At 35.9% G+C, this 13593-nt stretch overlaps 1 protein-coding gene across 2 annotated transcripts in view; it reads left to right on the top strand.

Moving 5' to 3' along the window:
* CSMD3 (CUB and Sushi multiple domains 3) overlaps window positions 1-13593 on the top strand; it is a 1928297-nt gene that overhangs the window by 1398528 nt on the left and 516176 nt on the right. For both annotated transcript variants that reach the window (XM_006830658.1, XM_006830657.1), the window contains one exon: window positions 4725-4881. In XM_006830658.1, coding sequence (XP_006830721.1) covers window positions 4725-4881 — 157 coding nt within the window. The remainder of the gene's footprint in view (window positions 1-4724; window positions 4882-13593) is intronic.

Here is a 13593-nt window from a genome sequence, read left to right as displayed (position 1 = left end):
TTTTTTTCCCCCTCCTTTTTGTCTCTTTCCGTTCTGGAATTCCAACCACATATAAAATATTCCTCTCGATAGTGTCCCACATAAATCTTAGGCTTTTTCAGCTTTTTTTGTTGATGTTCATTTTTCTGATTGTTCCTCCAAGAGATGAATATTGAGAGCGTTTTCTTCAAATTTAGTAATGTGACCTTCCATTGATTCAGATCTACTTTGCCCTTTCAGTGCATATAAATAGCTATACTTTTGAGAGCTTGCTAATTACTGTTTTTACATAGTGACCAATTGTTCATTTACTTTGTCAGTTTGTTTCATGAATTCTTTTAAAGTTTTGTTTTTGTTAAATTTCATTTTCTGTTTCCTCCATCATTCTCTTAATCCATTGAGAATGCCTAACTTGCATTCCTTTGAATTTCTTATTAAGTAGTTCCAATGCCAATTCTGGTATTATATTTTCTGTCTCTATATTTTGGTCACTTGTTTGAAGTACTACTGTTTTGTCTGTTTTCTCCAAGACATTATGGCATCTTATTTATGTTTAATTGATGATTGTACACTAGTTTGTTCCAGTCTCTACCACATCCACCAAAAGACAGGCACTTACCATCTGACTTTTGGTGGCTGTGGTAGAGACTGGAAGTGTGAACAATAGAATGAGCATTGGTAGCATCATTGTATGAAACATGTTGTTGTTAGGTGCCATCAAGTTGGTTCCAACTCATTGTGACTCTATGCACTATATAATGAAACATTTCCCAGTCCTTTGCCATTATCACAATTGTGGTCATACTTGAACCCATTGCTGCTGCTACTTTGTCAATTCATCTCCTTGGGGGGTCTTCCTCTTTTTTGCTGACCCTCCACTTTACCAAGCTTGATGACCTTTTCCAGATCCCTCCTGATAATATGTTCAAAGTATGAGAGATGAAGTCTCACCATCCTGGTTTCTAAGGAACATTCTGGCAGTATTTCTTCCAAGACAGTTTTGCTTGTTCTTTAGGCAGTCCACAGTACTTTCAATATTCTTTTCCAACACTGTGACTCAAATGCACTTATTCTTCTGGTCTTCCTTATTCGTTACCTAACGTTCACTGGTATATGAGGCTATTGAAAATTTCTTAGCTTGAGTGAGGATAAGCTTAGTACTCAAATTGCTATCTTTGCTCTTGGCCACTTTAAAGAGGTCATGTGCAGCATATTTGTTTAATGCAATACATCATTTGATATCTTGGCTGCTGCTACCATGTGTATCCAGTCAAAATGAAGTCTTTGACAATTTCAATCTTTTTTCCATCTGTGATGATGTTATTTGTTGGTCTAGATGTGAGGATTTTTTTTTTTTCCATTACATTGAAGTGCAATCTATATTGAAGGCTGTGGTCTTTGATCTTCATCAGTAAGTATTTTAAATCCACTTTGCTTCTAGTAACCTGATTATTGCAGTTTGTTAATGAGTCTTCCTCCAAACCTGATGTCACATTCATCTTCAGATAATTCAACTTCTTGGATTATTTGCTCAACATAGATTTTAAATAAGTATGGTGAAAAGATACAACCCTGACTCACACCTTTCCTGATTTTAAACCACTCAGTACCCCCTTGTTCTATTTGAATGAGTGCCTCTTTGTCTATGTACATTTTCTTCATAAGCACAATCAAATGTTCTGTAATACTCATTCATTGCAATGTTGTTCATAGCTTGTCATGATCCACACACTCAAAAACCTTTGCAATGTGAAGTTTACATAGTCAACAAAGCACAAGTAAACATCTTTCTGATATTCTCTGCTTTCAGCCAACATCCATATAATTTCAACAATGATAGGCCTAGCTATAAATCCTCTTATGAATCCTGCTTGAATTTCTGGAGGTTCCCTGTCACTGTATTGTTGCAAGCATTTTTAAAATATCTTCAGCAAAACTTTTCTTGCATGTGATATTAATATTTTCAATTATTTCAATATATTCCATTGGATATCTTCTATTTGGAATGAGTACAAATATGCGTCTTTTGTAATCTTTTGGCCAGATAGCTGTCTTCACACTCTCTTGACATAGATGAGTGAGTGATTCCAGTACTACTTCAGATTGTTGAAAGTTTTCAATCTGTGTTCCATCAATTTCTGGAGCCCTGTTTTTCACCATTGCCTTCAGTGCATCTTGGACTTTTTCCTTCAGTGCCATCAGATTTTAACCATATGCAAGCTCTTGAAATGTTGAACATCAACCATTTCTTTTTGGTAGAGTGACTTTGTATATACCTTCCATCTTCTTTTTATGTTTTCTGCATCATCTTCAATATTTCGTCTATATAGTCCACAGTATTGCAAACTGAGACTTGATTTTTGTCTTCAATTCTTTCAGCTTCAAAAATACTGAGTGTTCTTTCCTTTCGGTTTTCTAACTCCAGGTCTCTGCATATTTCCTTATAAGGCTTGACTTTGTCTTATCAAGCTGCCCATTGAAATGTTCTGTTTAGCTTTTTTACTGTATCTTTTTTTTTTTTTTTAATTCGCTCTAGCATCTGTATCTTAAAGAGTATTTTAAAGAGTAAGACATCTTAAAGAGTAAATTTAAGTGTCTCTTCTGACTTCCATTTTGGATATTTATTTCTTTTCTATGATGTTCTTATGGTATCCTACAGCTTTTCTGTCTTCAGTCATTAATGTCTAATGAATCAATTCTGTTCATGAGATGCTCACTAAATTCGATGGGATGTGTTCAAGGTCATAGGCTTGTTTTAATTTTCTTCAACTTCAGCATGAACTTGCATAGTAACAATTGATGGTCTGTTCCATAGTCAGACTCTTGTCTTGTTCTGCCTGATGTTATTTAGATTTTCTACGCTCTCTTCCCACAGCCGTAGTCAGTTTGGTTCCTTCTGGTGAGGTCAATATGTATAGTCATCCATTATGTTGTTTAAAGATGGTATTTACAATGAATAAGTCATTGATTTTGCAAAATTCTAACATGAGATCATTCCTATCACTAAAGCCATATTTTACAACTGCTGAACCTTCCTCTTTGTTTCAAACTTTTGTATTCCATCCACCAGTAATTATCAATACATCTTGATTGTGTGTTTTATCAATTTCATATTTAAGAAGGTGGTAGAATTACTCAGTCTCATCAACGCTGGCTTTAATGGTTGGCATGTAAATTTTAAAATTAGCGGTATTAACTGGGCTTTCTTGTAAGTGTATGGACACTATCCTATCACAGACAGCATTGTACTTCAAGATAGATTTTGAGATGTTCTTATTGTTGATGACTACAACAACATTTCTCTTCAATCTTTCATTCCCATATAGGAACTCATGATTGTCTGATTCAAAATGGCCATAGCAGTCCACTTCAGCTCACTAATGTCTAGCATATTGAGGTTTATGTGTTCCATTTCACTTTTGAAAACTTAAAATTTTCCTAGATTCATTCTTCATACATTTTATGCTCCAGTTATTAATGAATGTCTGTAGCTCTCTCTCTTCATTTGAGTTGAATCCTATCAGCAAATGAATGTCCCAAAATCTTTACTCTATTCCCATCATTATGATCAACCATACTTTGAAGAAGAAACTCTTCCCTGGTTGTTTTATGAGTGCTTTCCTACCTGAGATCTCATCTTCTGGCACTATAGTTGACAATATTCTGGAGCTATTCATAATGTTTTCATCTTCTGGCACTGTATCTGGCAATGTTCTGCTGCTATCAATAAGGTTTTCAGTGGCTGAACATTCAGAAATATTCTTCCTCTTCTTCTTCCTAATTTGCCTTAGTCAGGAAAATCCACTGTGGGTGACCCTGCTGGTATTTACAATACTGGTGGCCTAGCTTACAGCATCACAGCAACTCACAAGATACCACAACATAACAAACTGACAGATGCATTGTGGGTGAAACATCATAAAACTCCTGGAAAGAAGACGTGGCATGTTGTTAAGTGCCATTGAGTTGGTTCTGACTCCTAGCAACCCTATATAGTGTTTCAAAGAGTGACTGGTGAGTTTGAACTTGTGGTTAGCAGTCCAAGACTTATCCTACAAAGCCACACCAGGTCTTTAGTGTTTACCATGAAATTTCATAAAAATGTATCTCCCATTTTGTGTATACTGTTTTATACAGTCTGAGCTTGAGTAGAAGTACAGCTACAGAAGGATGAGAATGATGGAGGCCTAGAGAATTTAGGAATTTTGCCTCTATATGTACTTGATGTGTTAAATTAGTTTCTGAAAGCTAATTAATAACTTTTAAGTTAATATTTTGAAAATGAAACAACTTAAAAGATATAGATAGCTAATAGAAATTTCTATCATGTTGTTGGAAAAGTAGGTATTTGCTCATTTTGAGAAAACTGCAGAGAGACAAATTACACACCCACATGCACACACACACACACCCAGTCTTGGAGACCAATGTTTACATAGATATTCTGAATTTTCAATTTTATGCCATAAAAAGTATTAAGGTTATAATTCAAGCAAAAGTTAGTCTAAACATCCACTGAGGTTGGAATTTTGAAATTGTTCATGTGGAGTCTAATTTTTCACATTTTTTAATGTATTAATTTTTATAAATTAAGATATTTAATTTTAAATTGGAAATATTTAGTTATCTAGATTCAGAAGAGTATAATATTTAAACAGTAATTTTATTTCTCCACAGATATATGTATATCCTCTGAATTGGTTATTTTTGATGCATTTATGTTTTCATTATAAATGTATTTGCAGATATATGATGGAAAAGATAAAACAACTCATCTTCTGGGTGCTTTTACTGGTGCATCAATGCGAGGACTGACACTCAGCAGTACTTCCAATCAACTCTGGCTAGAATTTAACTCTGATACTGAAGGGACCGATGAAGGTTTTCAGCTTGTCTATACCAGTAAGTATTTTGTTGTTGTTGTTGCTAAGTGCCGTCGAGTCCGTTCCGACCCATAGCGACACTGTTTATTCAATAATTACATTGCACTAGGTGAAGTAGGATCCAGCATTTGATTAACAATTTGCAGATTAGAATACTATTTATGTATATAATTTTATTTGATGCTAGCAATAACCTTATAAGTTGTAAGTATTCTAACTGTTGTCAGTTTACAGTTGAAACTGTTTCAGAGGGTTTATGCTATTTGTGATTTGGGAATATATATATATATATATACACACATACACTCTCCACAGTATATTTTAATATATGTAAACATTTCTAAGATTTTAATGGCTAGAAATTCAATGTTAAAGTTTCTACTTGTAGTTGCAAAATGTATAAAATAGGTAGAGTGATATGATCAATCATTAATGATCTATAGATGATTCAAGTGATTTTACATTAAAGAATGGTAAACCTTTTAGTTCATTTTGCCTTTTTAAAAATTATCTTATTACAATAAGTTAGTTCAGATTTACTGTACTAAACTCATCAACAATTCAACAGGTAGAAATATAAAGACTACAAGTCATAGATAGATGAGTGTCATCAATTATTATATAAATTGCATTAATTTATTTTACAAGTTAAATAAAATAGCAAACAGACAAACTACATCTGTGGAAAATAAAATCTATTTTAAAAAGTTATTAAGATTCTAATTTGTGTTAAATACTATACTAAAATAGTAAGACAAATGTAAACTGAGGTGATTATTAGCTCTGTGTTTAATAAATTTACAATGCATCAAATAAAATTTGTTTTGAAAGGTCAGAATACCTATTTAGTAGAACTAAATAACGTAGCTATTTTCAGAAGTCTTTACTACAAGAAAATGTGAAAAAGTCCACTGACATTTATAAATTTTCTCAAGCAGTCATATGAATTTAAAATATTAAGAAAACTTAGGTTACAATATCAAAGGTGATCACATTAGATCCTAAATGGAATTTGAATACAATATACTTTATGAAAATATTCTTTTTTTAAGCTGCAAGAAATCAAGGGGAAAAAATCATTGTTATATTAAAATATCCTGGTTCAAAACAATGAGAAGTTTGTCTTGCTACTGATTGTTTTCAAGGATATTTTTCAGCCTGTGCTAGAACTGTTGTATTGTTAACATTAACTAAAAAGAAATTAACAGAAGAATACTGAATGTATATCACTAAATCATCAGAATCATTGCGGACAAGGTGATTTCCTATAAAATTCTCCCAAACACAAAAGAAAATCCAAGCAGTTACTATTATGGTTGTTTCTGTGATTTAGTGAAATTAATGTACCAAGGACTGTTTCTCAAATATTATTGGGTGATTTGCAAGAAAGGCAAACATTTTTGTTTCTGCTTACTCATGCATTGCCTCTGTTTTCTAACAGCAATGTTATAGCTATGCCGTTTTTAAAGCTATATTGCAATATAATGTTCAATGTTTCAGTATCTATATAACATTTTTATGTGCTGCATTATTTTCTTATCTAAAATGTTTATGTCTTTCTCAAAAAGAACTTAACTTTTCTCATCTGATATATATAATTTACATAAGTTAAGATTATTCCTGTAAGAATACTGGTCATATTTTGTATCTCGTGGATTTGTTTTACTCTTCTTCAGCTTCAGTCTGAACTGGTATATGATGAATCGATGTTCTGTTCCAGTTGGCTCCTAGTGTTGTTGTTGTTGTTAAGTGCCGTGGAGTCGATTCCGACTCATAGCAACCCTGCCTAGGGTTTCTGAGGCTGTAAATCTTTACGGGAGCAGAAAGCCTCATCTTTCTCCCTCAGAACCACTGGTAGTTTCGAACTGCTGACCCTGAGGTTCGCAGCCCGATTCGTAACCACTACGCTACCGGAGCTGATGATATTGAACTTCTCCAACTATTGTTGTTGTTATAAACAGCTGTCAAGTTGATTCCAATTCATAGTGATCGTACATAAGGCTTATGAGGAATGTCTGGTGAATTTGAACTGATGACTTTGCTGTTCAAACCAACCTTGTGGTCCAGTGCTTACCCTACAGTGCCACAGCAAGACTCCCACTCAATATTATAGAGAATATGAAAAGTATAATTTTATAATGGGCAATTGTTTATCTATAGATATGTTTCAGTCCCAGATTGGAAAGTTACATGTTTCTTTCTCAGTTCTGAAATTTAAATGCATATAGACTACTTCTAAGCTGCCTCACTACTGAGAAGCCACTAAGTGCTTCTAAGATTTTTATGAACCTGTGTTGGGAGCCATACACTGGGGAAGAACCCTGGAAACATTAACTCATCTGCTCTTAATTCTATTTGGTCCTAAGTGTTACTTAAGATTTTTATAGAAAATTATTCTATATCTACACAGTTATGTTAATAGTTAAGCACCAATTCCTTTGCTTTGATAAAAGTTTTTTCTCATCCTCCAAATATAATTCTTGATTTTAAGCAACCTATACTCAGGTTGCTTTGACTTTCAGGTGTGCCCTCCCCAGCTTGGACACTAATTCAACTATTGAGTTTTGAGAGCCATCTCAAATATTTGTCCTCTAAAGCAAACTATGATTCAATTTTCATAATATTTCCAACCAATTACACAACATTTTCAAAATTTCTTTTGCAGTAATTGATACCTATACTTCATCTAACAGTTATCACATAGTATTGTGCTTTTAATTGTTTGTAAACAATCATTTGTGAATGGGTCATTTTTCAACATAAAGTCTTCAGTCAATTTTAGTTTAATTATTTTTTTTATTACACATTATTGGTAGATTATAGTCTAACTTGAATACTGATTTTACAAAATGTTTTGGGAGGTTATAAGAATGTTCTACCAGGTCACCATTTTAAATATTCAAAAAATTATTTGAGTCAGTAATTAATCAATTGTGAACATAAGAGAAGGTGCTTAAACATGAGGTAATGTGGAAAAGGCATGTTTTTACCTTTACATCCCTGTATCCATTTATTCCTTAAGTCAATTCCACCCTTGTCCATTCTTTAGTATCTTCCTCCTTACAACTATTCCATCTGTATCTGGAAAATCTATCTCACTGTAAGAATCCTGAGTCATGCAGAGGCGGTCCTAGTGTAACACTGAGAGAACTAAGAACATCAAAAAGATTATTTGGCTGAGGTTGGGATGGTCAAGTAAAGTTTCATGAAGGACGTTGTATTAAAGGTAGGCTTGGGGCTTAGAGAAATGGTGGGGAATATACTAGGAAAAGTGAATAGAAGAAAGGCACAGAAATTAAGAAGAACCAAGCATAGTCAGGGAAAATAAAGAAAACCGTCTTATTCAAATGTATCTTACATGTCCGACTTCTTCTCAATTCTAGTCAAAGCATAAAGAGGTCTTTTATGTCCACCCAATTAATGACACCTATCAGTCGAATGTCCTGACGTGGTGCTGTGGATTAATGAGCCAGACTGCAAAGCCATTTGAATTGCAAGTTTGGTGGTTCAAGCTCACTAGCTGCTCCTTGGAAACCCTGTACAGGGCCGCAATGGGTTGGAGTCAACTCTATGGCACTTAACAACAACAACATCAGTTTAAAGATAGTCACTCTCTTTTCATTATGTATTTTGTTAACTTAATAACTCAGTTGTTGGACTATTTTCAGTTTTAGATACACAGAATTGCATTTAGGTGAGATAAATATGAAATAATTTCTTAGCAAAATCTATAAGGTGTATTTTATTTCACTGTCTTGTTTATCCATTCATTATATAAGCCAATGAGATTTGTAAAGGAGTTCTGATGCAGCACTGTAGGATAAAGCACTGGATCACAAAGTTTGCTTGAACCACAAGGTCGGCAGTTCAAACTTACCAGCACTTCTTAGAAACCCTATACAGGATCTCTATGAGTCAAAACAAACTCCATGGTACTTAACAACAAGACTTGTAAAGTAACTAATAGAAACAGTAGCTAAAGGATCCCTTTAGATAATGGGAAACCGAGCTCTGGTAGCGTAGTGGTTACAAATCGGGCTGCGAACCTTAAGGTCAGCGGTTCGAAACTACCAGCTGCTCCGTGGGAGAAAGATGAGGCTTTCTACTATAAAGATTTACACCCTGTACAGGGTCGCTATGGGTCGGAATCGACTCGACGGCACTTAACAACAACAAGTTATGACTTACATTGTTGGAGTTTATTTTTTCTAAAATAAAAAATTCAGAGGAAGGGAGATAGATCTTGATTCAACTGCTCAACAAAGTCCACAAGGATCCTGCTCCTCTTTCTGCCATGGTATCTCAAGAATCCTTGCTTTTTGTTCTCATGTTTGTTGTGACAACATCACAAGATGACTACTGCAACTCTGAGTATGTTCAAGACAAGAAGAATGGGGAAATGGGTAGAGGTGACCCTATTAGTCCATTTTGTTGTTGTTGTTAAGGGCTGTGAAGGAAGTTTTAACTCATAACCACCTGGCATAGGGCTTTGTCCCCTAACCCACAACATATATTTAATCTCTTTGTCCAAACTTCTTATGGATAGGCTTCAATTTTCCAGAAAGGCAAAATGGAAAATTAAGAGTTAAAAGGCTACCCGATTGGCTTAGCCTTATATAATCATGAATTTTTTTTTTTTTTTTCTTATATGGTTACCTTACTGCTGGAAAAAACACATCATGGTTTTGTTAGTGAGAAAAAGAGATGCTGACAGACAATGCACAGTGCCTGCTACTTTGCACAGAGGTCACAAATATTCTGAAGAATAATAAATTTTGAAATACTGTATTAATATATGGAAAAATAGAATGAAAAGATAGTGAAATTTTCCCATAAACTCTTTGAAATTTCCTGTACAACCAAAATGCTCATTAGATGCAAAGATGTTGATACCTTGAAAATTTCATCAGGAGGGGCCAGTCCCTAAAGAAGGGTATCATGCTTGATAAAGTGGAGGATCAGCTAATAGGAAATGGGACCAGGAAGTGTTTCATTCTCATTTGCATAGGGTTGCTATGAAGTTGGAATTGAAGTGATCATACCTAACAACAAAAAAAACAAGAACAGTAATGCCTTCACAGAAATTTACACTGTAATTGTTGTTGTTGTGAAGTGCCATCGAGTCGGTACCAACTCATAGCAACCCTATGCAAAGCGGAACGAAACACTGCCTGATCCTGGGCCAATAGAACTCAGCAAAACATGACAGGACACTCTAAGATTCCCTTAGTTTCTCAATGCACATCTCTAGATCTAATGTTTTTTACTCTCTGTCTCTCTCACTGAAGACTAAGTTGTATAAAACAATTTCTATTTGTTCATATGTCATATATTCCTCTTGCTCCTCAACAATAGTTAATTTATTTATTTTTGGAAGAATTTATTTGGTAATTGGTTTATATTTTATCTTTTCCCACTGGAACTTTTTTTGCTCTGGGAATGAAGTTCCTAAGGCAGTTTCTGTGCCCATGAAGTTAGCTAACCCAAAGGCACACAGCTCTAGCTGAGAGATCAGTAAGTTCTAAAGCCTGAGAGAGGCCTGAAATTAACTTGTGTGGCTGGAGCTGAATGAGCAAGTGTAATGGGGAAAAAAGAAAGATTAAGTGTGAGGGTTTCGATTTAAAAAAAAAAAAAATACTAACAAAGACCTTGAATATTATTGTAACTTTAAATATAGAGCTAAAATAATAATAACCAGCATTTATCTACTTCCTGCAGATACAAGGCATAGCATTATGAGGGGAGATACTATTATTAATCCCACTGATAAGAGTAACAGAAATGAAGCACAGAAAAGTTGCATAACTTGTTCAAGGTCATACAGCTAATAAGTAGATATGGAATTTAGACTAAGATGTTCTGCCCCTATAGACCATTCTCTTAACCATATTCCCTCCCTATTCAAGTTATGAATGTCTTATATTTAAAATTTTATAGCTTTAATGTAAAATACCTGGTGGCACAGTGGGATAAGCATTGAGCTGCTAATAACCAGGTCAGCTGTATTAACCTACCTGCAGTTCCACAGGACAAAGATGAGGCTGCTGCCTACGCCTATAAAGATTTACAGTCCTGGAAATCCAATGCAGGGTCACTATGAATCAGAAGCAATTGAATGGCAGTGGGTTTGATTTGGTTTGTTTTTTATCTGCGAATATGAAAACTAAAATTTTAGAAAAAAAAAATCTTATTTGGAAATATTTATGTCTTTAACATCGAGAAAGCTTTCCAAACAACATGTTGTTAGGTGCCCTTGAGTCAACGCCAACTCGTAGAAAACTTGTGTGTTAGGGTAGAACTAATTGCCCCCCAAAATTTCCTAGATTGGTGTTCTGGTGTGGCACTGTAGGATAAGCACTAGCCCACAAAGTCAGTTTGAACTTCATGGTCGATACTTTAAACTCATCAGCTGCTCCTAGAAAACCCTGTACAGGGTCGCTATGAGTTGGAACCAACTCATAGGGTATTTAACAACAGCACTATTTAGGGGAGTCCAAAGAACAAGCCAATATGTGTTGGAAGAAGGACAGCCAGGATGCTCCCTGGAAGCTAGGATGGTCAGACATCATCTCTCATACTTAGACATATTGCCAGGAGGGGCCAGTCCCTGGAGAATGATATCATGTTTTGTAAAATGGAGTGTTGGAGAAAAAGAGGAAGATTCCCCCCCCAAGAAGCTGAATTGGCATGGTGGCAGCAGTGATGGGCTCAAATAGAGCAATGATTGTAAGGTTGGCTCAGGATCAGGTAGTGGTTTATTCTATTGTGCATAGGGTCACTATGAGTCAGTACTGACTGATGGTACCTAACAACTACAACAAATGCACAGCAGAACAAAACACTGCCTGGACCTGCATTATCCTCACAATTACTGTTGTTACCCATTGTTGCAATCCATCTCATGGAGGGTCTTCCTGTCTTTCATTGACCTTCACTTTACCAAGGGTGATATCCTTCTTCAGTGACTGATCCCTACTGACAAGTCCAAAGAACAAGAAACCAAGTCCCATCATCCTTGCTTTTAAGCATCATTCTTGCTGTACTTCTTCCAAGACAGATTTGTTAATTCTTCTGGCAGTCCACGCTACTTTCAATATTCTTCCCCAGTAGCATAACACAAATACATCTATGTTTTGGTCATCTTCCTTGTTTATTTTTCAGCTTTCACATGCATATGAAGGTATTGAAAATAGCATTCCTTGGGTCAGGTACACCTTAGTCCTTAAAGTGGCATCGTTGCCCTTTAGAACTTTAAAGATGTCTTTTGCAGCAGATCCTTGTATGGCACTGTAGGATAATCACTGGACTGTGAACCACAAGTTCAGCACTTCAAGCCCACCAGCAGCTCCTTGGAAACCTTATTTTCTCTTTGTCTTTGTTAAGTGCTGTGGAGTCATTCTGACTCATAGTAATCCTGTATAGGGTTTCCCAGAAGTGGCTAGTGAGCTTGAACCGCTGATCTTGTGGTTCAAACTGATCTTGCAGTCCAACACATTAACCCATAGCACCAGAAGGTGACTATATGCTAGAACTGATGCAAAAGCACAAACAACAATTGATCTTTTGATTTCTTGACTGCTCCTTCCATGGGTGCTGATTGTGGATCCAAGCAAAAAAAAAAAAAAAAAGTCTTTGTTTATAAGTATATGTTTTTGTTAAGTGTCTTTGAATCAGTTCTGACTCATAGACCCTGTATAGGGTTTCAGAGGAGCAGCTGGTGAGCTTAAACCATCAACCTTATGGTTCAAACTAATATTGCAGTCCAGAGCATTAACCCACAATGCTACACCAGGACTTCAAGAGGGAGGTCAGAGGCAGTGCGCATGCTCAAAATGACAATGGCACCTGGTATTCCCACATAGTTTCCCATCCAAGTAATAACCCGGCCAGGTCCTACTTAGCTTCTGAGATCTGAAGATATTGAGCATATTCTGGATGGTATGACTATAGACTATATTGTTGTTGTTAAGTGCCGTCGAGTCAATTCTGACCCATAGTGATGCTGTATAGACTTTCCAAGGAGCAGCTGGTGAGCTTGAACTACCGACCTTGAAGTTCAAACGACTTTGCAGTCTGATGCATTAGCCCAACCACACCAGGACTCCTAGGTATATAGATAAATCTAAAACACAATATATATGAGGGAACTGAAAAATAGTTATTGGAAAAATTCCATTAACTTTTACTTCCATTTTTCCATGAAATTTAAAGCCAAATGTATATCTGCAAAGAGATTCCTAGTGTGGTGCTGGAGCTTAAGCACTAGAATGCAAGTTTGATTTGAACCACAAGGTCTGCAGTTCCAGCTCACCAGCTGCTCCTCAGAAACCCTATAAAGGGTTTGTGTATATATATATATATGTTGTTGTTAAGTGCCATCTAGTCAGTTCCCACTCATAGTCACCCTCTATGGGGTTTCTGAGGAACAGCTGGTAGGTTTGAACTGGTGTACTTGGGGTTCACAGTTCAGTGCTGATCCTACAGGGCCACACAAAAAGTCCGATGGATATGGTGGGTATGTATGTGGAAGTCAGTTCCACCCACCTCATTTTGTTGATAAGTGCCGTGGAGTCGGTTCTGACTCATAGCGACCCTGTACAGGGTTTCTGAGGCTGTAAATCTTTACGGGAGCAGAAAGCCTCATCTTTCTCCCGCGAAAAGCTGGTAATTTTGAACAGCTTACCTTGAGGTTAATAGGCCGATTCGTAACCACTACGCTAAGGTGCTCTGG

The sequence above is a fragment of the Chrysochloris asiatica genome, unplaced genomic scaffold (genome assembly GCF_000296735.1).
Source record: "Chrysochloris asiatica unplaced genomic scaffold, ChrAsi1.0 scaffold00001, whole genome shotgun sequence".
Taxonomy (NCBI): Eukaryota; Metazoa; Chordata; class Mammalia; order Afrosoricida; family Chrysochloridae; genus Chrysochloris; species Chrysochloris asiatica.
The sequence above is the reverse complement of the archived record's forward strand: the minus strand, read 5'-3'. Positions and strand labels throughout refer to the sequence as shown.